Source organism: Eupeodes corollae, chromosome 1, assembly GCF_945859685.1.
Source record: "Eupeodes corollae chromosome 1, idEupCoro1.1, whole genome shotgun sequence".
Lineage (NCBI taxonomy): Eukaryota > Metazoa > Arthropoda > Insecta > Diptera > Syrphidae > Eupeodes > Eupeodes corollae.
The window spans coordinates 130,940,634-130,961,978 of NC_079147.1; the positions used below are offsets into that span (position 1 = coordinate 130,940,634).

The 21,345-nt window shown below is 33.3% G+C and overlaps 1 protein-coding gene across 9 annotated transcripts in view; it reads right to left on the minus strand.

Annotated features, from left to right (window-relative positions):
• LOC129954166 (dystrophin, isoforms A/C/F/G/H) overlaps positions 1-21,345 on the minus strand; it is a 114,739-nt gene that overhangs the window by 15,615 nt on the left and 77,779 nt on the right. For all 9 annotated transcript variants that reach the window (XM_056067889.1, XM_056067891.1, XM_056067894.1 and 6 more), the window contains 4 exons: positions 11,495-11,667; positions 9,456-9,606; positions 8,669-8,786; positions 6,305-6,459 (listed from right to left, as the gene is read on the minus strand). In XM_056067889.1, coding sequence (XP_055923864.1) covers positions 6,305-6,459; positions 8,669-8,786; positions 9,456-9,606; positions 11,495-11,667 — 597 coding nt within the window. The remainder of the gene's footprint in view (positions 1-6,304; positions 6,460-8,668; positions 8,787-9,455; positions 9,607-11,494; positions 11,668-21,345) is intronic.

Consider the following 21,345-nt stretch of genomic DNA (forward strand, 5'->3'; position numbering starts at 1 on the left):
AATGTTGCAAAAAGTCACTAAAGATACAAAAATAAAACAGGAAAACAATAATCAAGGCATCACAACCACCAAAACACAAAATCCAACAGAACACATTGAAAACACTATTTAAACTAAAACTAAAATTGAACTGAATTTGAAATGCACTCGAAAAATCTGAGTTTCACATAAACAAAAGGGAGTCAGAGTCAGAGTCAGAGTCAGAGTCAGCGTTAGGTATTCTAAAAATATCCCATGGAAAGTTAAAAAAATAAAACAACTATGCGACAGACTCTGTATTTCGTCGTCGTCGCGTCGTTGAATGAATTGCGCGCCGCGCCGGCAATAAATAAGTTCGCCTTTTTTGTTCTTTTTGTAAAATTATCTCCTTTTTATGTCTTGATTATACATACGCAAGGTGTCGGATAAAAGATATTTAAATTTTCGCGCCTGAAACAAAATTCAGTGGAAAGAATTTAAAAGCAACACCGATACTGAACTGCCGAACTTCCAACGTCTGCTCCCCTTTATTGTGGTATTTTGCGTATTCGAACCGCATCGTCACATATTAATTAACTCCCAAGTAACTTTGTTTTACGCAACCGATCAAACGTGAACAACGACGGGGTATGTTTTAGCAGAAGCTACTCCGAAGCAAAACAACACTGCACTGGTTCCACTCGGATATATACATAAGTGTGGCTGTTAAGGTTCAGTGTATCTTTTTCGTATTATGGGCTTATGAATTTAAGAAGGCTTTCTTGAACTTTAAGTTTCATTGTTTTCCTTTGTTCAAGTCATATTTAGAAGGATGTGAATTCTATTCCGATATTAGTGAGGCTTAATATCGACTTTTAAGTTGTTGAATAACTTAGGATTAGGATTATTAATTGTTGCCATACAGTTTCATCTTATAAAAATACATTTCAAAGCAAAGTGTAGTATAAAAAAGCACATTTATCGCTATATACGACAGTTTAAACATTTTTTCAGTGTTTCAGGACGAATATATCGAGTAATTTTAAAATTATGTAATTACTCTTCTTTAGACATATCAAGTAATCTTTTATCAATCTGATGAATACCAATTAAGTTTATTATCAAATTATCGTAATATGAGTATATTTTAATACCACCAAAATAAATCTTGACCAGAATGAGCAATACTCTTTGTCTTTATCTTTCTTTAATTGGATTTTTCAACGAGGAGCTATACTTACTTCTTGAGAAGATACCACTGTTTGAGCGTGAATGTGAAGACAATTTAGTATTACAGCAACTGCACAAAATAAGATTCATGCCAAAAATGTTGTACGCTCTCAAGTGCAAGGAGAGTCATGTCACTCTGAAATGTCAAATTAACTGGACGCTGAGCTGCTAGCAAATTCGACAAGGATATTAGATGTAAATAAAATGTATGGTATAAATAAACAAATCTAATCCAGAATTGAATTTTTAAATCCATCACTATCTACCTGTACGTCTATGAGATCGGATTTCGCTAAAAAATAAAAACGAATATATTTTTTCTCTAGAGGTATAGAGTGAAATAAACGTGCTATGGTTGATTAAGTGACATTTGCAATTAGTCAAGAATATTTTTAATAAAAAAATGAATAAATAGTTACAAAAATCTTCCGTTGAAAAACACCGTCTGTGAAACCGGTTCGACGTCACCAACAATCTAAGTTAAATTGACGCCACTTTTGGCAAGTTGAAATCTCAGGACATCTGTTTGATTAATAGCTTTCCGATACACTTAATTTCCTATATTTAATCAACCTTTAAGTATTTAGGTTTCTAATTCTTAAATTTATTTATTATCTTCAACTTAAGGAACAAAATTCATAGAGAACAATTTTTGTTCACTAAATCTGTGTTTATTTATAACATAAAGGTAACGTTATGGAAACAAATGCAAACCGCAGAGGATCCAATATGCAATGGTTTAAAGATCTTCCAATTTCTTCTAAACTCTACAAAGAAATACTCCGTACTGATATCATAAGGAGTTGTTTAAGTAAAAATAACGAGACTCGTGTTTGTGCCAAGGAATTTTGAAACATTCTCAAGTTGAAATGATCACTCTTAAGGTGCTTCAATTTATTAATTTTGTATGATTTATTTGTTCAGAATGCTACGGGATATTTAACCTTAGATAAGTGAGTTTAATATGTATTAGCCTGGAAATTCCAGCAAATATATAACCAGAACCTCAAAATAAATATTTCGTCAAATGTCTAATTGGGATCGACACAGGATGTCATTCAAAGAAAACGCGCCATACCTCCAAAATCCTCATATTGGCTTTTTGTAAAATGTTATTTTAAGGGGCTGAGTCGTAGGTACCTCTCTCCCTAAAAAAAAGAACAATCAACACAATGAAGTGTGACACATCTTTCTCTTACCAAATTCAAAACAATCCCACACTATTCTCGAACTAATACAGGAAGGAAGTAAGTGCTTTGAGCGGAGCTCCACTATCTGACATATTGAATATATTTTGCTTACGATAGTATATTTTCAGTTCAGCTCATTTTGCAACGGTATTTACTTATGCCCGAAAAGTACTTAACTACTGTCTCATCAGTTAAGAAATTTAATTCTAGACCCAAAGATTCCAGCGCCAGTTCAGATGTTCTTGATGACATTTGCTTTGCATAACTAAGCTACTCTTAACTAATGTTGACCACGAGTGTACTTGCTATTTAAAAAAAAATCTTTGGTAAGATTGAAGAGTGTGTTAGAGAAGAAATAACACTATATTCCTGTTGGGTTTGGAGTATAAAGTATTTGATTCAGCAAAATTGATATCATAAGTATATGAGTCGAAGCTGATGGGTAGTCAATACGAATTTATTTATCACGATTCATTTTCGTGCTGTACTTACGTGTATAAGGCTGTACAAGATTGTTACCCACCAATAATCGTCGGTGAAACAGTTCTCAACTTGAAGATTCAAGATTTTGAACCAGAACTCTAACAATGCTTTGGGAACAGAAAGAAAAGTTGTTCCATAAATAACAAAAATATTGATATCATTATTAACTAGGCTAGATGAGTTGGCTAATCGCCTTATATTGTATTGATTTTTTTTTGTTGTAAACCACTTAAATAAAGTTCTTCACTTTGACTAACTATCTGCGTCTTGTTTCTCACACCATGATCTGCTGCACCTAACTTTTGAGTGTGAACCTTTAGTTTCTTGTAATAGTTACAGCTGGAGGGACTTCAAAAATATAAATTACTATTGCTTAGAACACGCCTTAATGTCAATTGATTGGTATCTAATTTTAAAACGTTATCTGTTGATGATCAACTTGCATTTATTCAGGAAAATTTAAAACTTCCTTTTTAATGTTCACGTCCCAATTAAAACAAAAATCTTAAGGTGCAAGGACTCTCCTTGGTTTACCAATAATAAAAAATAACGAATCAATTAACGCAATAGGGCATAAAATAATACATGGCGCCTCTCTCGGAAATGTATTTGCTTCAATAACTTTATTAATGCTTTATAGTATTCTGCAAACAAAAAAATCACCATATCTTTATAGCTAAATTCAATTTCCTCATTCAACTAGAAGTTATGATCTGACTCCATTACGCTATTCTTACCTTGATTCTAGTCGTCAATTTTTTAAACACGCGGTTCTATTGTGGAATTCCCTCCCTCTGCCCATAAAGATGATTGGATGCAGCACTCGCTTCAAGACGAGACTTAGACAATACTTTAGAGACTTTCGATGATAAACTTTTTCGATTATATTTAACTAATTTTATTACCTTTCTATTGTTAAATGCAACTGTTCTTTCTTTTTCATTTTATTTATCATTAAGTAATTTTGCATTTAGTTTTTATTAGTTTTTGAATCTTTTTTTGGTAATGTTATTCAGTTTTTTTTTTGCTCAACATCATAAACATTTTTAAATAGTATGTTAAAAGTGAAACTGACTCTATCTTAAAAGTTATTGAATCTTATTGTGAAAGCAAATTCCATCAAAATAAATAAATAAAAAATAAAAAAATATATATGGAGAAGTCTTTAAAAATGTTTAAAGATTATTTTTAAAGACTTGGCTTTAACATTTAAATTTATTTAAATTAAACAACCATCAGTTTTAGTGTGATTCCTTTCGGTTTTCATAAGTATTCAAACATTTTGAAAAACACACCATTCATTGTTTCTGGAAGGAGCTTCACTAAGGTTGAAAAAACACCCTGTCACTTGTATCAACATTGGAAAAAATAACTCTGTTGAAACAAAAATGCCTTCATTTCTTTTGGACCATAACGATTTACTATAACTTTGTATGTTGTTTTCAAATTCAGAATGTAATTTCTGTAAAAAAAAACTTTATTAAAACTGAAGAACCTCGTCTCAAGCAAAATTTTAATATTGGTTTGGAACATTTCAGGGACAAAATGGTTAAATCCCAAAGAAAAAAATCAATACAACGTTTATAATTGCGTTGGAGGCCAAAGAAATTAATAAATTATTATATCTGTGAATAACATTTTACTAAGTAACCAGCAAGTGGCAAGAAAGATTACTTTCCGTTGTTAAGAAATTTTAAAATTAATGGTATTGTGAAAAGGAGGTATCGTTTTTGCGTGAGTGCACAAATTGGTAGCAATTAGGTTAATAATTTTATCAGTTGTTGTAGAGAAAACTGAGATTTTATAAGCGAGATTTGTAATCTAGAGAAATCTATCCACAATTTGAATCATTATTATACTGTCATCCCTTTACAAAAAAGGAAAGATATTCAAAGTATTTGGAAAAGTCAGATCGTGCTGATTATGATCTTTTTGGATTAGGAATATAAACAAATTAATGGCGCAACAGCCGTAGAAAACAAGGGCCCAGTGAAAAATAGCACTTTTCATGACAAGAATTACTTGATTCCTAGCAAGTGGCAATAACCGTGAAAAAAATGTAAGGTGGCAATTATGAACCTTAGACCTCTATAGCATGACAGTCGTGCCAACGTCACGGGTACTATGTGTAATATTAACATTTAAACTTATATTTCAGCTTCCACATATCATATCTACCATTATATTCAGAAGTACTTAGTAAATAAACAAAACTAAGCTTGGGATATAGAACAATGGTAAATACTTGAGTATGATTATACGTCTATATCAAAAAATATTGACAGGAAAAAATAAATTTGTAGAAATTTGTTTTTATTGGGATTCTAGTTAAAATATCTTGAAATCTACAAAACCGATTTTGAAAACATTTGCAGTTATACGCAGTAAATTTTATGTTTTCATTTTACATAATGTATTCTCTAAGCCTAAACACAATACAAAAATGGGTCATCTTCTTTGTAAAATAACTTTTGTATTTTTATTTAAAAGAAATCTACCTTAACACTTATCAACATATTAAAATGGAATCAAAGGAGCTGTATAATGTTTATCTTGTTTTTGAAAAAGGAGGTAATGTACTTTTCAGTACATTCGTATTGTTTTCCGAGGTATAGGAGATCTTGGAAAAAAAGAGCCCGAGTTGGAGATTTTAATTATATACGTATTATTATTTTATATTTTGGAACGGCCTAGTCACTGATAAAGCTTTGGTTCACATCGGTGACCGAAATCAAGCATCAGTGCAAATTTATGTACACAGTAGTGTGAAATGTAATGTAATGTATTTTATATTCTATAATAGAATAGCATGGGAAATGAGAAAAGTAAATACAATCAAATCTTAATTAAATCTTTTGTGGCTTAAAGAACAAAATCGAGTCTATTAAGCATAGGACCAAAGTTAAATTTTTCAATTAATCTATCTTCTTAACATGGGTGTTCAACCCCTTAAAGCCCAGTTCATTGTCATATCGAAAACTAGATCTATTGGTATTTTTTAAATATGTTGTTTGTATAATACGTACTTATGTTTATTCTATCGTATTACAATATAAAAAAATACAAGAAATGCAAGATAATTTCATGCCAGTAAGAATTTTCCTTTTCTAGACTATAATATACACAATATTCGATAAAGAAATTTATATCCTGAAAGGGCTTACAGCCCATTTTATGACTGTTCCTAAACTGGAAAAAAAGTAAAAATAATACACTGAACAAAAAATGTACATATTTTAAATGTCTTTTGAGGTAAGCTCTTTTATTTTCGGTCTTATTTTGGTCATAAAGTGGGCTTTAATCATCTCAGGATTTTCAATTTTTTAATGGACACCCTGCGAACATGTAATACACACAGTATTGTAAAGTAAAACAAATTCAACCCCCTTGTCCTGCTTTCGACTCAAAATTTCATATTTGTATTATGACTTAAAAAAACTTACCGTCATATATTCATCTAAGCGGCGCTTCCAGTTATCAGATCTATCAATTAAATTGTTCCACTGTTCCGATAGTTTTCCTACTTCCCGACTAATACTTCGTGTCAGTTCACGGGTTTGCTCATCTGCGGACATAAAGCGGGAATCTAAATCATGAGCTGAAAGTAATAAATAATATTAAAGAACAATTTTTAATCAAATAATACGGATATCGGCTAAAAGCCGAGGACAAAAGTAGTTGATATAATTTAAAGTTAGCCGTAACATTGAAAAGATATGTGCATACATTAGATATATGTATATACCTGTATTTATAACGAAAACATAGTTAAAATTAATTATTTCAGATCCCGTGTTTATGAAAATATAAAACGGAATACAAATATTACGGACTCAAATGGAACGGTAGGCAACTGTCTTTTGTTTGAGTTCGGAAAATTCTTATTCCATTGTGTAGTTTTCCTACAAACGGGAGCTGAAACAAATAATTTTAACTATGTTTTCTATATAAATAAGGGTCATAGTATTTTGTGTGAAGCCAAGGCTTGTCTAGCTGAAAGCTATTCGTACTCTGTACCAAAAAGTTAATAGTTAAGAAGTGGTTTTACAAATTTAAACGAGCCGAAATGAACACTGTTGCTAACATATCGTGAACTAATATATGGATACGCGAAAGCTCTTTCCAAAATAGGAAAGTATTAGAAGTTTAAAATTTTTGGAAACGAATTAATTCCACCAATTTAGTTAATAAGAACAACACATGTGAATTGTATCTTCCTACATGATGGTGCGAATTGTAACAAACCTTATGGGCCGAGTATAGTATATAGTAACAATTTTTGTTCCCTTCTGTAACAAAATGAAAGAGCTCCGCTTTACATAAAAGAACTAGTTTTTAAACTTAGAAACGATAAAAGTAATGCTGAGATACGAGCATTACGTATTACGTATAACGTATCTTCAACCATTAGTAGACCACGATCAACTGTAATACATCTTAAAACAAAAATGAATTCCAAAATCAAACCTCTTAAGTGGCTGCAGAAATATTTGGAACAACAAGTTGAAAGAACGGTAAGACAGATACCAAATTAAGTTCTCAAAAACAGCTGCTGACTTTCAAGCATATTACTGAACATAACTTAAGCCTTAAACCGTTTGGATTTGTTTGGATTCAAAGGGATATAATATCCAGCTCGGTGATGTTCCTTGACGAGATCAAAAACGTTTTCTTTGAGTTGAACAGTCGAAGACTTGGGTGATGGAAACCAAACATAATATAAGAGGCAATAAGAATGCCGAAATATTATACTTAGAGGGACAATGGAGAAAGAAATTAAGTTTTTATTGAGACATCAGTCAATAAAAACAAATACATATTTTTTTCAAAGACAGTGCTTAAGAGACGAGATAATGTTAAAGATAAGAATTCCAAAAATTGCTCAATGTTAGTGAAAAACTGGCTTCCTTATAATGTCAAATTTCCTTATTCTTACCAATCCCCGGAACTTAATGCTATTAAGCGTCTTTGGGGTTCAGTAAACAATCAGCCAACACCCGTACGTTTGAGGAACGCAAGATCGGCCGAGAACATCGCCTCGGTCCGTGAAAGTGTACAGCAGAACCAGAGTCAGGCTATTTCTCGCCGTGCACAAGTACTCGGCCTTTCGAAGGGTTCAACTTGGCGAATTTTGCTCCGGGACTTGGGCCCACACCCGTACAAGATCCAACTGTTCCAGGAGCTCAAAGTTCAAGACCATAGACAAGGCCGCGCCGCCGTTTGTTCGTTGGCTGGGCTTCGAATCATTTAGCCCAAAAATCATCTGTAGTGACGATGCACATTTTTGGATGAATGGCTGTGTTAACAAGAAAAAATGCCGGATATGGGACGACACCGACCCACGCAAGGTTCACCAAGTGATAATGCAATCTCAAAAATTTTCGGTTTTGTGTGGATATTGGGCCGGCGGCGTAATTGGTCTGAACTTTTTGGAAACGAGTTAGTGGGCGGTCACCATCAACAACGAGCGCTATATAAAGATGATGACGAATTTCTTATGGCCCCAATTGAGCCATATGGACCTAGACGACACGTGGTTCCAGCAGTACGACGATACGTGCCACACAACAAACACCATGACATCTACACACAATATCTACCCGCCCTTATTGACAAACTCTATAGTTTATTTTATCGTTATAGTATTTTTGTTTTCTTTTTACTTCTACGAATACAAATATTTCGATAGAAACTTTTCTTCTATTGTTCTTGTATTCGAATTTTTGAAAGAAATTATTTTAAAATTATTGTATTTTATTTAGATATATATTAATACAAAGCTGAGTTTTGTTATAGTTCATTAATACCTTCGTTATCACTATTATCTGAGGTTTCACTTGAGATATACTGACGACCGCTTAGCAGATTACTTTCAACAATGGGCCTTTTGTCTTCTAATTGTCGACGGAAAGCTTTATGATCGTCCTGCAAAAAAAAATTATTATATTTATAATACAAATTTGTTGAAATTGCTTAAACATGGCTGGTTGGCAAGCAAGGTTATAAAATAATGTAGACTTTTTTAACTTCAATTTAAAGATAGTATTTAGAATTTAGAAATTAGAATTCCAAAATGATAACAAACCCATACAGCTGGCTTGTGAAAGAATACAGTCTTCTGAAAATGATTTAATTAAAAATCATTTATTAAATTCAACGTAAAGATTGCATCCATTGATTTCAATAAGCAAAGACTTATTAAAAGACTTAAAATGAAAAATATGAAAGGAATGCACACAATTTTAAAAGATTGCAATTCAATGATTTGTGTAAAAATTATTGAAATCTTTTTAAAGATCAAATGATTGTTGATTGCAAAATCCGAACTTCCCTTTCTAGGTGAAGTCAATGAATGCAATCTTGAAGTCGAATTCAATAAATAGTTTATAATCAAATCATTTTTAGAGAATTGCATTCTCTTACAAGCGTGCTGTCTGGGTGTGTTACCATTTTGTATAATAGATAAGTTAAGCGCAAACTTAAATTATTTAAAGAAATTGGACTTCATTTTAAAGAAATCTTGACAAAAATCACGGAAACTAGTTATTATTATAGATGATTGGATTTTTACTGTAACAGTTATAATAAAATTACCAATTGTTTTTGTAAGCTCGCCGCATCACCTCGTACGGGACTTATTCCGAGAGTAGACAATTCAGTGTCTTTCCTGATAACCCATTCGGTTAGTTCGCGCAAGGATAACAGAAGTGCATTCCAATGTTCGGAATTTGATTCGAGTCGATTTCTGTAATTATGAAAAGTTTGGTTGTCAAATACAAATACAAAATTGTGATTTTAAGTTTTTAAGATTAGTTAGTGCGTTGGACTGTCATGCAAGGCGTCTTGGGTTCAATCGCTGCTTGTGCCACCAAACTTTTTTCACGGGTACTGCCTCTTGCGAGGAATTGACAAATCCTCCAAGAGTAATTCTTGTCATGAAAAAGTGCTTTTTCAAATTAGACGTTCGGATTCGGCATATTAACTGTAGGTTCCTTCCTTCTCTGACAACATTACTCACACACAGGAATGGTTGAGAGTATAAGTCACTAGGCCTGGAAAACTAATTTGCTGCCTTGATGTCAATTAACGTTCAAAGAATGTAGTTTACTGCATATTGCAAATCAAGTCCCTTATCTTGTCGCTTATAAATAGGGTATACATTGGCTGGACGATTGTTGAGGCAGGAAGTTTACCTTCTTTTACTACTCGAGTACACTAATTTATTTTGATGTTTAAAATTACACCTTTAAGTAAGTTCATTATTTAGCAGTTTGCAATTTAAAACATTACATACCCATTTGAGAACAATTTGAATAGCGCTAAAAATTAGAACAGCCATTTAGAACATCATAATAAAAAAGGGGAAAAATTCCCGAAACATTAGATCTTACCATACAAAGTACTCGTAAGTGTTTAGAAGTTATAGTGGTTTTTAAAAATATTTAATATCAATAACAACAATATACCAGTGAATAAGCAGAACCTAATATATAATCTGAAAGCACTTATTTTAATAATTGAATGTTTACTCCTATTAAACATAAATAAATTATCTATTTAACTTCAGGTTTTATTGGCTACCTATCAATCGGTTTGAAAGAGTAATCAGAGAGGATCTTGTATTTAAAAAAAAATCACTTTCGGACTGCAACATGTTGGTTTTGTATATAAGGGTATTTTTTTGCGTTTTTGCCTTCGACGGAGTTCAGTTTATACCCCTAACTAAATCAGGTAGAAATTGATTATGTTTCTTTAGAAAAAGTCACACAAAATGTTGCTAAGTTCCTACCAGATTGGTTTTGTGTTAAATATAATACAATGTTTCTACGGTGTACAATAATATGATATATTACTCTACGTATAGTATAGCCTTTTTCTACGTTAAAAACACTGATTACAGATTACTCATCTAAAACATTTGTCAAATAACATGGATTTCGAAATTCGTTTAAAATTGGATATATTGCAAAAAATTATAGAACAATCTTTCCTTTTTTTCATACAGCACATGCATGAAAATAAAAGTTCAGCACTGTGCGGTATATTATTATTTAATTGAAGTAACGCTCCTTTTATTTAGAAAATATTGCTTATTTTATCGCTCGCGATCGCGAAGCAATTCAAAGAATATGGTTTATTCTCCAAGTTGTTCATTTTCTTTGATGTAGTACCACCTATGTATGTATATTGTTAGCTGTTCAGAAGAACAAAATTTTGATTGTTAAAGGTTTTCTTTTTCGTAAGGCAAATTTTGTTAAGTCTCCGCCAGGAATAAAGCTCATAGTTTATGATCTTGCAGCGCTGTGGGTACTTAAATATTAATAATAAGGAATTACATTTTTAGGGAATTTGTTTTTTGTTTTGGTTTGCAATGAAAAATTATGAGACCATGAGTAGATCGCACATTGAAACTGACGTTTTTGAAAGAATATCTTAATAATTGAGTTTTCATATAGAAGTGCGAATGATTCACAAGTTGTACAACTGCGTGTCTCCTTTGAGTGAAAAATAAATAAACCTGAAAGAAGTGGTAAGTTACAATAAAAGAGTGATATTAGTTTATACAAAAGGAAGTATTTCTAGGTCAACATCATATCTAAATTTTGCTAATTCTAGAAAAATGATTTAATTACCTTATTGCCACACTTTTTGACTTAAGATTGTTCCAACGTTGGTTCATTTCATCAAGACGACGTTGCAACATAACAGCATCTTCCTGTGAAGTCAGGGAACTAAGTAGTTTTCTACCAGTAACATCAAGACTGTCATAAACTCCGCGATGTGTTTCAATTTCCGATTGCAAATCCTGCAAGTTTAAAAAACAAAAAAAAACATTAAAATATAAAATGCCTTAGTTTTTATAATTAAATTAGAGAGTGATGAGAACATTACAAGTCGAATAAATGATACATTATACATTTTCTTTTGATCAACAATAGATATTCAAAATGTTCGTAAACTTAATTTCATAAGTGCACATGGCTCTAGCTAACAGTGTTAACTAGATTTCTGTTCTGGACCGACGCGACGGTAGGCCGGTAGTTTCCAGAGCACTTTCTATCAATAAAGGTACGAGCGTTGTGTTGTCATTATCTCATTTAGTCGCAAGTCTTCTTCCTTAATCTCTTAACGCTCTTTAGCAGTTGGTTATCTTGCTTCGTCTTGAAGAGGTCGATAAACAGTTAAGAGCTAGCACTTCTACTTTGAACGTAAAAATTGTCGAGGTGTAGAATCTGAGTAAGGTCAATAAGAATTTTTTCCAGATGATTCTGAAACTAAAGGTCCTTCTTATCCCTCTACCTTTTCAAAATCATCACACCTCGAAAAATATACACAGCGCTCCTCTCTCCGGTGTTCCTTCCCCCCTAGGTAATCTAGCGCAATTGCTATTTACAGTTTCTAATAATTTCCTTACACATCAGCATGATGATATTTACATCAACTGACACCTTACCCTATCTTTTCCTTTCCAACCACTTCTTATCTTTATTTGGCTGGATCTAAGGTGTTAAACGAGCCGTGCCGATGAACAAAAGCCGGGAAAGACTTCACATCTAAAAGAGATAGGTCGCTTGGAGGAACCACACCGACTCATCTCAATCCATCATAAAACAAGCCAGTATCAGTGACGTCACGAAGGGCAAAATCGTGGTTGTGGTTATTGACAGGACCGATGATGATTGCACAACATCGGCTGATTTAAAGCATTTTGAGAGAGTTTCCAGGACCACTTCCTTTCATAAGTGATGGGGGTTGGCATCAGGGTCATGTCAAACTGATGGTTTTTGGCGATCAGACGCCCTGTGACTTCTACAAGCTTGCTGTCAGCCGGTTAGGTGAAGTTTGGTCAGGTGCGAAACTCGAGGTTGTGGCTAAGGAAGACATTCCTAAGACCTACAGCGTGCATTTGGATTCCAATCGAACCTACAAAGAATCCCTAAGAATTTACAAGAAGGAACTCAGGATATCTAAGCGATCTTCCTGGCGATCCTTCTGTGGCCAGATAGAAAAAATTTCTGAAGCCTCCATGTTACGGAAAATTCTTTCAACTAATCCAGCGAAAAATGCAACGGCTTCTTGACAAATTTAAGTAATGAATCGCTGAACTTACTACTGGACACTCACTTTCCTGATTAAATGAAATTTCCACCGAACTTTGCAACAATCATACTCGTTTAAGTTCCAATACAACATATCCACAAGGTCTGATCACAAGGGACAAGCTTCAATTCTTCAAACCATTTAAATCTGCAGGACCAGATGGAATAATACCAGCCGAGCTACAAAAAACTTCTGGCATAATTGTACCAACCCTTGAGGCAATTTTTACCAGCTGTCTTTACCTGGTCCATATTCATTTGGCATGGAGAGAAGTTAAAGCTGTTTTTATTCCCAAAGCAGGTAAATGCTCGCAAGTCAATCCTAAAGATTTACGACTTATAAGTCTATCATAATTCCTTGGAAAGATTGATTGATACCCATTTAAGGACAAGTATTGATACAAGACTTCTGTCTTGGTCTCAACATGCCTACTGTAAAGTTAATTCGTTGGGAAAAGAGTTACACACATTAGTACGCACCATCGAATATTCCCTCCATCATAAAGATTTCACAGTGGTTCCTTTCCATGACATCGAAGGTGCCTTAAACAACGTGGACACATTTGCACTAACATCTCTAAACGTAGAGAGCTCTCTTGGAGAGTTAATTCATTTAATGCTGACTAGCAGAATAATTAACTCAAAACTGGGCAACTCTTCTGGTAGACGATTCGTTAGTAGAGGGACACTGCAAGGTGGTGTTCTATCCCCTAACCTCTGGAAACTAGTGGTTAATGAAACACTAACTTGTCTGGATGCGGAGGGTTTCAGAGTGATCGAATATACGGACGACGTTGCTATAGCAGTTTCAAAAAAGCATCTTAACACCCTAAAAGAACTCTTAAAAAAAATGCCTTACACCGACTAATACTTTGGGCTGATCGGTGTGGACTGGGTGATAAACCACACAAAACCGATTTAGTCTTATTTTCGAGGAGATACAAAATTTTATTTGTAAACCCTACCAATATTAAAGAAATTTTATTAAAATTCTCAGACGAGGCTAAATATCTAGGTCTTGTTTTAGATAAAAAAAACTATATTTAAAACGCAACGTACAGGAAAGAGTCAAAAAAGCTACTGTAGCTCTTCTTTCTTGCAAAAACGCTATTGGTAATAAATTTGGCTTACAATCCAGAACACATCGTTAACTATACCGGTTTTAATGTAGTTTGTGGCATTATGGTGGACTGCTTAAGACAAAGCTTTAAACCGGGACAAATTAAATAAAGTCTAACGTTTAGCTTGCCTCTGTATAAGCGGATCGCTTCGCACGACCCCATCTGTGGCACTGGACACCTTTCTTTACCTAACACCTCTTGATACATTCAGCAAGCAAATAGCTGCTAGTTCTGCTATTCGCCTCAAAGCTTCGTCGCAATGGACTAACAACAACATTGGCCACTCGGTTAATTGAAGGTATTTAGAATCAATTTCAAAGCAAACAGACTATACCATTCTCCAACTGCAATTCAACAGCAACTTCCAGATTTCTATGCCTTCGAGATCTTTCTGGGAGGGTAGGACATTCCTGGAAAACTAGTCAATTTATTTTTATACAGATGGTTCAAAAACAAAAGAAGGGGTTGGTTGAGGTGTGTACTCTGAACGACTGAAATTAAGTCTCTTATTCCACCGTTCCAATCATTGTAGCGTGTCCCAGGCGGAACTTTTGGCGATAAAAGAAGTCTCGTCCTGGCTTAAGGAAAACATTATATCAACATCTGATATCCATATCTTCTCAGATAGTCAGGTCGCTATCAAATCTCTGGACCCTGTCTCTACAAACTCTATAAGAGTCTATAACTGTCGATAATCTCTAATGGAGATGGCAAAACAGTTTAATATTCACCTTTGCTGAGTGCCGGGCAATAGAGACATTCCATGTAACTGTAAGGCAGATGAACTTGTCAGGAACGGTACAGTGCAGCTCATCCTACCCAGTTTGGCAAATGCTGGCATACTCATCGCTGCTTGTAAATTGTTGCTAATGCTAGACGCTATGAAGAAGGCAAACACCAGGTGGAACAACATCACCACGTGTCGGGTCACAAAAAACAATAGATTTAAAGCGATCAAGGTGCTAACCTAACCTTAGAGCTGGCAACGAGAGATAGCTAACTTTTAACTTTCGATGTCTAGGTTAGAGAAAGTCTTTCTATGTCAGATAGACGTTCTTAGTAGTTTAGTTTTTCATTTTTGAATCTCAAAATCAAAAGAGAAAAATGAAAGGGGATAGTGGATGATCAATTTTCGAAGATGAGGCATATTTCCATTCAGTGAATTCGTCAATAAGCACTTGGGAGAATTATAATCCAAGAACGATTGTCGAAAAGCCAATGTACCAACAAAGAGAAACTGTTTGGTGAATGGGATGGCAACATCATGGGGCCATATTTGTTTCAAAATAAGGCCGGTCAGGCAGTTACTGTGAATATTGTACGCTATCGTGACATGTTAACGACTTTTGTATTGCTCCAATTGGAAGATATGGATGTGGACAATATATGGTTTCAACTGGACAGTGCCACATGTAACGAAACAATGGCTCGTATTTATACTGCATAGAACTAATGTTTTTTTTTTAAGCCTGACTTCTCTCTCCAATTTAACATTAACTGGCATTAATTATAAACTGTACTAATTAAAGCCTATATCTTCTTCTAATGTGTAAGCTATATTATTTAAGATTTCTTGAAATATTGAAACGTATGAATAAAAATAAACATTGTCAAAACTATTAGCGGAAAACATTTTTATATAGCTTTTGATACAGACAGTAAAAAGTTGTTCTCTTTAAAATGAACCCTTTAAAGATAACTCACCCTTGAAATTGAAAGAAAAAATAAACTTTAGTTTTTTTCGTTTCTGACATATTTTTCAAACTCGATGAAACAAGTTGATATTCTATATACATAATTTCTCTACATTTCCAAAGTTTATAATACTATATAATATATATCTTTCTCAGTTCAATTAAAAAAAGAAGAATTTTACTGTCTAAAAAAAAAATGGAAAATTTAAAATTTAATTGAAAGGAATGTCTTAAGTACGTATATCTTTAATATATTTCAAATATAACATTTAAAACTTATATTCTGACCAATATTTTTGAGGCTGCATTCAAAAATAAAAATACCTGCAATTTTTGGCCCAGTCTAGTGAACGGCATAGATTAAAGCAGCAACTTGTATTCTATCGTTTGGTTGTTGCACCCTATTCAAAATAAAACCAATGCTCCTACATTTCTCAATGAGTGAGTGAACTCAAGCAAATGCAACTTTAACAACACCAAAAGGACTTCAAGTTGGAGAATATTTACGAGATGAGTTGTTTTTCTTCTAGGTTTTACTTAATTAGAAGTATGCATGTGTAAGTCTCAGCCATGCCAAAGTGCCACCCATTCACTTAAGGTACATCTTCCGTCGTATTATTGAAATATTTCACCTGGATTCCGTTTACCTAATCTGGAACTTGGTTAAGTGGCTTTTTGAACTGTGAGTCGACATATAAGTAGAAGATATGTATGCAAAGCACGCATATAAAAACACAAACAAACAGAAATTGTTTTTTTTTTCTGTATTTTTGTTTTTAGTCTTCTTAAGGGTTTTATCACACCGATGAAATGTGGTGAGATGATGTGCAAAAGGATGTTATTCAAAAACTACTCGTGTGTGTATATAAACATAATGAAAGGCTCATCCATTGGAAAACATAATGATATAAAATTGAACTTGTAGAAGTACATAACTACTGTTAGATTGAATTGAATGAATTGAATTTAACTAAGCAAGAAAATTTGTTACTTTTAAGAACTTGATAATAATTGTTATTGTAAATACAAATGCGAAATTGATTTATCTAAAGAGAAAAATTAATTTAATAATTAAATTGAAAAAATTAAAAATTGATTGCATTTCTCTTGAAAAACGTTTCTAACAAAAGAATTAAATAAATTAGGTGGCCCGCAGTCCATTGAGAACTAGGACTAGTGAGCAGTTTCCTGGTACCGAATAATGTCAGGAATGGAGCGGACACTACAGTTTAAATGCCGAATATGAACGGCTAATTTGAGAAAACACTTTTAAGAACAGAAATTAAACTTGGCTGATTTGTCAATTCATCTAGCATGACATTCCTACGCTCTAACCACTACGCCATGAATATATAATGTGTAAAACGTCACATTTTAAAACTTCAGAAGTCTATACACCTCTAAATTGCTACACCTAAAAAATGTCTAAAAAACTGCGTTTAAAAACAGAATTTTTTAACATTAAAATAATGGAAAATATGGTTTCAGGCCAAAGCAAGCCAAGAAAACTAATCAGATCTTTATCCTTGCAATGGAAAACTTTCTAGAATTAACCAACCCAACATACCATATGTTTATAATCTTCAAAGGCGCCTATGACAACACAGCTAGGGTAGAACTTCATAAAGCCATCGGAGAATTCGGCATCCCATTTTGATAGATGATCATGACCATTGGTTCAAGCCAAGTAAAGGAAAGAACCAATATGTTTAATGGACTCCGACAAGGGGATGGCCTGACGACGACGGCGTTGAAAAAGCTATTCCAGCAATCCACACAACTACATTGACATCTTATAAAGATTATTTAAACCCAAAAACTTATTATTCCAAACTTCTGCTGTATAAGGTTATAGTCCTACAAACTACCAGTACTCACTTATGTATCTGTGCTTAGTCCTTTATCCGCGTTGGAGAGAAGAGTTCAACGAAGGAAGTGTAACAATGAGTTAGTTTGAAATTTACCGTGAAGATGATATAGTCACAAAGATAAGGCTTCATAGCTGTGGAAGGTAGAACTCGTGAGTAAAGCGCCCTTCGCGGTATAATTTATGGTAGAATAAAGCGGGAAGGCCATGCATAAACATGTACATTTTTTTATCTAATAACACGTAAACTGGCCATGTGAAAAACATGGCGTTTACTTGCTAGTTTGACTTTGCTACTTTAAAAAAACGACTTACCACTAAGACGAATTTTGAGTTGGCCGAAGATCATCATTTTAATCATTTATGGTTGAAAGTATACGTTAACAAGCAAAACGGCCGTATTTGGATTGAAGAGCACCAAGAAGCATTGCAAGAACTATCAATAGAGCCGTTTATTTTGAAAGTGGCATAAGTCACCTTTGTTTTAAGACAAGATATTTAAGATATTTGTTATATCGTTAATTACCAATACTTCTCGAAGAAAACTCAATAGTTCTCAACTTATTGAGTGCAAATTTTTTAAAAATGAAAAGATACCGTTCAATTGTATTTAGTGTTGCCATTAACTCGATTTTTTTGAAAAAGTGACTTATGCCACTTTCAAAATAAACGGCACACAATACACAAAAAATCAATGTTTAGTGCAGATTATTGGCTGGCAGAATTATTGGGCCATATTTATAAGGTTTCAACAAAAACACACTTAACAATGGACATATTTGGCCGGTCAACTTTTTGTAAAGCTATGTTTATCGACAAGCCTGCTTCAATTGACGCACTGCAAACAAACATTGAACATTGAGGCGCACCCACGGCGAACATTTGCATGAAATAATCTTCAAACATTAAATAATTTCGATCGTAATATTTACTTAAATATACATTGCTTAAAGTAAGAACCAGTGCACTGGAAATTATTGAAACTAATCGTTATTTTTTTAACAATTCAAATAATACTTGTATAAAGTATAGCCTGTTTGATGTATAATCTATATGAAATTAAGTAGTTTTTTTGTGAAAGGGTAAAATAGTTCTAGGATTATTATAAAGTTATATTAAAATCCATGCATTAGTTTTTGCGTAGACGACTTTCAAATAACCACTTTTATATATATAGGGACAGTTGTCAATTAAGTGCAGAAGTCTATCTGAAAATCTATAAAATTTTAATTAAAAAATGTCCATTAATTTCATTGTAAATAAATACTCAAAAGCTTGTGAAAGTGAAAATAAAGTCTCCTTTTATCTTTTTATCTACGCCATTTTTATTACAAGTGAATGATAGAAAGTTAAGGCATTATTAACCGTTATAAAAAAATACATATATCATATGCATAAGAAAAAAGTGTATGCAATTTCTCCAGAAACCCCCATTCCAAAAGAGTCACAATTGTCGAGGAGATGGAAAAGAAAAACACAGAAAATAATCTCTTGCTATCGGTAACAATCCAAGAAAATCAGGGTGAAAAACTTCAGAGGTTCTTTATTAAAAGATGCTTTCGCTTACCGAAAGCTCAATTGAGACAGGATTAACACCGCTCTTTATCAAAACTATCAAATGTCATGTTGATTATATCAAAAAAGTTTTTAATATGCCAGATTAAAGACTCCCAAAAATTCTCGCATTGAATACAACAGACAAATCTTTGGTATAAGAAGCTGCAAGAGCATGCTGCCTACTGTAGAGCGGACTTTCGAATAGTTGAAGAAAATGGTAATTACTGCGATGACGACCTCCGGAATCTTATTGCAAATTTAGATAAAAAACGCAGAGCCGATCCTATTAATGAAGCTACGTCCTCGGTGCATAGATCTACCATCTACCATCAACCATCTAAATAACAATTTATGCGAACGTAACTACTTTTGAAACGAGAACAAACAGGATATCGGAAATTTTCAAAATGAGAGGAGAAATGATAAGCTTTAGTTATATACCACATCGGGAGGATCTGCCTATCTATTGCAGCCTTTGTAACTTAAGAGTAAGGGAAGATGTAATTCGCTTCATAAGAAAATGTCCAATTTTATGTTAAATACGCCAAAATTTGCTCGACAGCAATGTAAAGTCACCAGAAGAAGTAGTTGCCCTCCTTAACTGTGAAGGAAATTATTATTTAATTATTTTCGAACTGCAATGTCGTAACGCAATCAAATTATAAACGAATCCTTTTAAAACAGTAATTTATGTAATTTATAATCTAATAATGCTAATTCAAATAAAAAAACGATTAACGATTTTACTAAATTATTTTTGTAAACAATGTACATATGTAAATAAACGAATGTTATTAAATCGAATTATATATCTATCTATCTCTATCTATCTATCTATAAATAGGATAGGATTAAACACATTCTTGAATATATCATTGCTTTTGCAAACGAATTACATTTTTCCTTTTGATTAAAAGTTTTAACTTTTCTTATATAAATTCAAAAAAAAAAATGTTGAACCATTAATCCTTTTTCGTCTAGGTTTGAAAACACACATATTTCAAATAGCAATATAAATTTTACAAAGAATTAAAACTTAATTAATTTATTGTTTGAATCTGTCGGAAAAAAGTTACAGTTAAATTTTAAAAATCTTACCTGACTAAATTTATCTTGGCTGTCAATGATATCGATAAACAAACTCATACGATCATCTAGTATTTGAAATCCATTACGAGGTTGTAAAAGCAAACTTTGAACAACATCACGTACATTACCAGGTGTGGCATTACACGAACTATCTTCAGTATTTTCACCATGAGAATTATCGTTTTCGAATTTTAATTTTTGTAGTTTTTGATAATTCGAAGACTGACGAAGTGCTTCGGAGCATTTTCTCAAATAATCAAATGATCCTTTTGATTTTTGAATGTCAGCTATAGCCTGAAAGCTGTCGAGGATTTCGTTAAAATCCATGGTTTTTACAGTGCTCATAACCGGAGGAAGGTTATTTTTATTTAAGATGGCGGTAGTATTGTTGTTGCTTTTAATAATCTTGCTTGGACTTAGAGCATGTAAATCCTCGTTCATTAGTCGTAAATTGTCTGATATTTGGTTAAAACTCTCTAAAGTAGTACTATTGATGGCATCAGGTTCACTTTTGGTTGTTAGCCGCCGATTTGATATATCCTGCGACGTAATTCTATTTGATTTAATGTCAGGAATTACAACTTTAGCATCAGTATCAGGAATTTGATTTGAACGAATAGCATCAAGAAAAACTCTTAATTGGTCCGATGGAGTTATGAGTTCCGCCGGAGCTTCTTGATAGATTTGTTCTGGTGAAACCAATGTTTTATCTGGAAAAACGTTAATTTGATGCTCTGTTCGCATTGTACTCCGAATATTCTCCAGAAACATTTTCAGTTGGGATGATGGAGTTTGAGCATCGCTTGAAGAAAGCGAAGCTAGAGACTTGCTTACAATTTCTGGTGAAATCATGCTCGAAGAAAAGTTGCTTGCTGAGCTTGTTGAATGCAACAGTGTAGATGAAGCTTGTTTTTGAAGCTGTTGGCGTTTTAGTTCTGAAAGTAATTTTGCTTGTTCCGAATACTTTCGTACACTTTCTGTTATTGTTTTTAACTGTTCCGAATATGATCTTAATTGATTTTCTAGATAAGCTTGGTCTGGGACGGAACCATATGC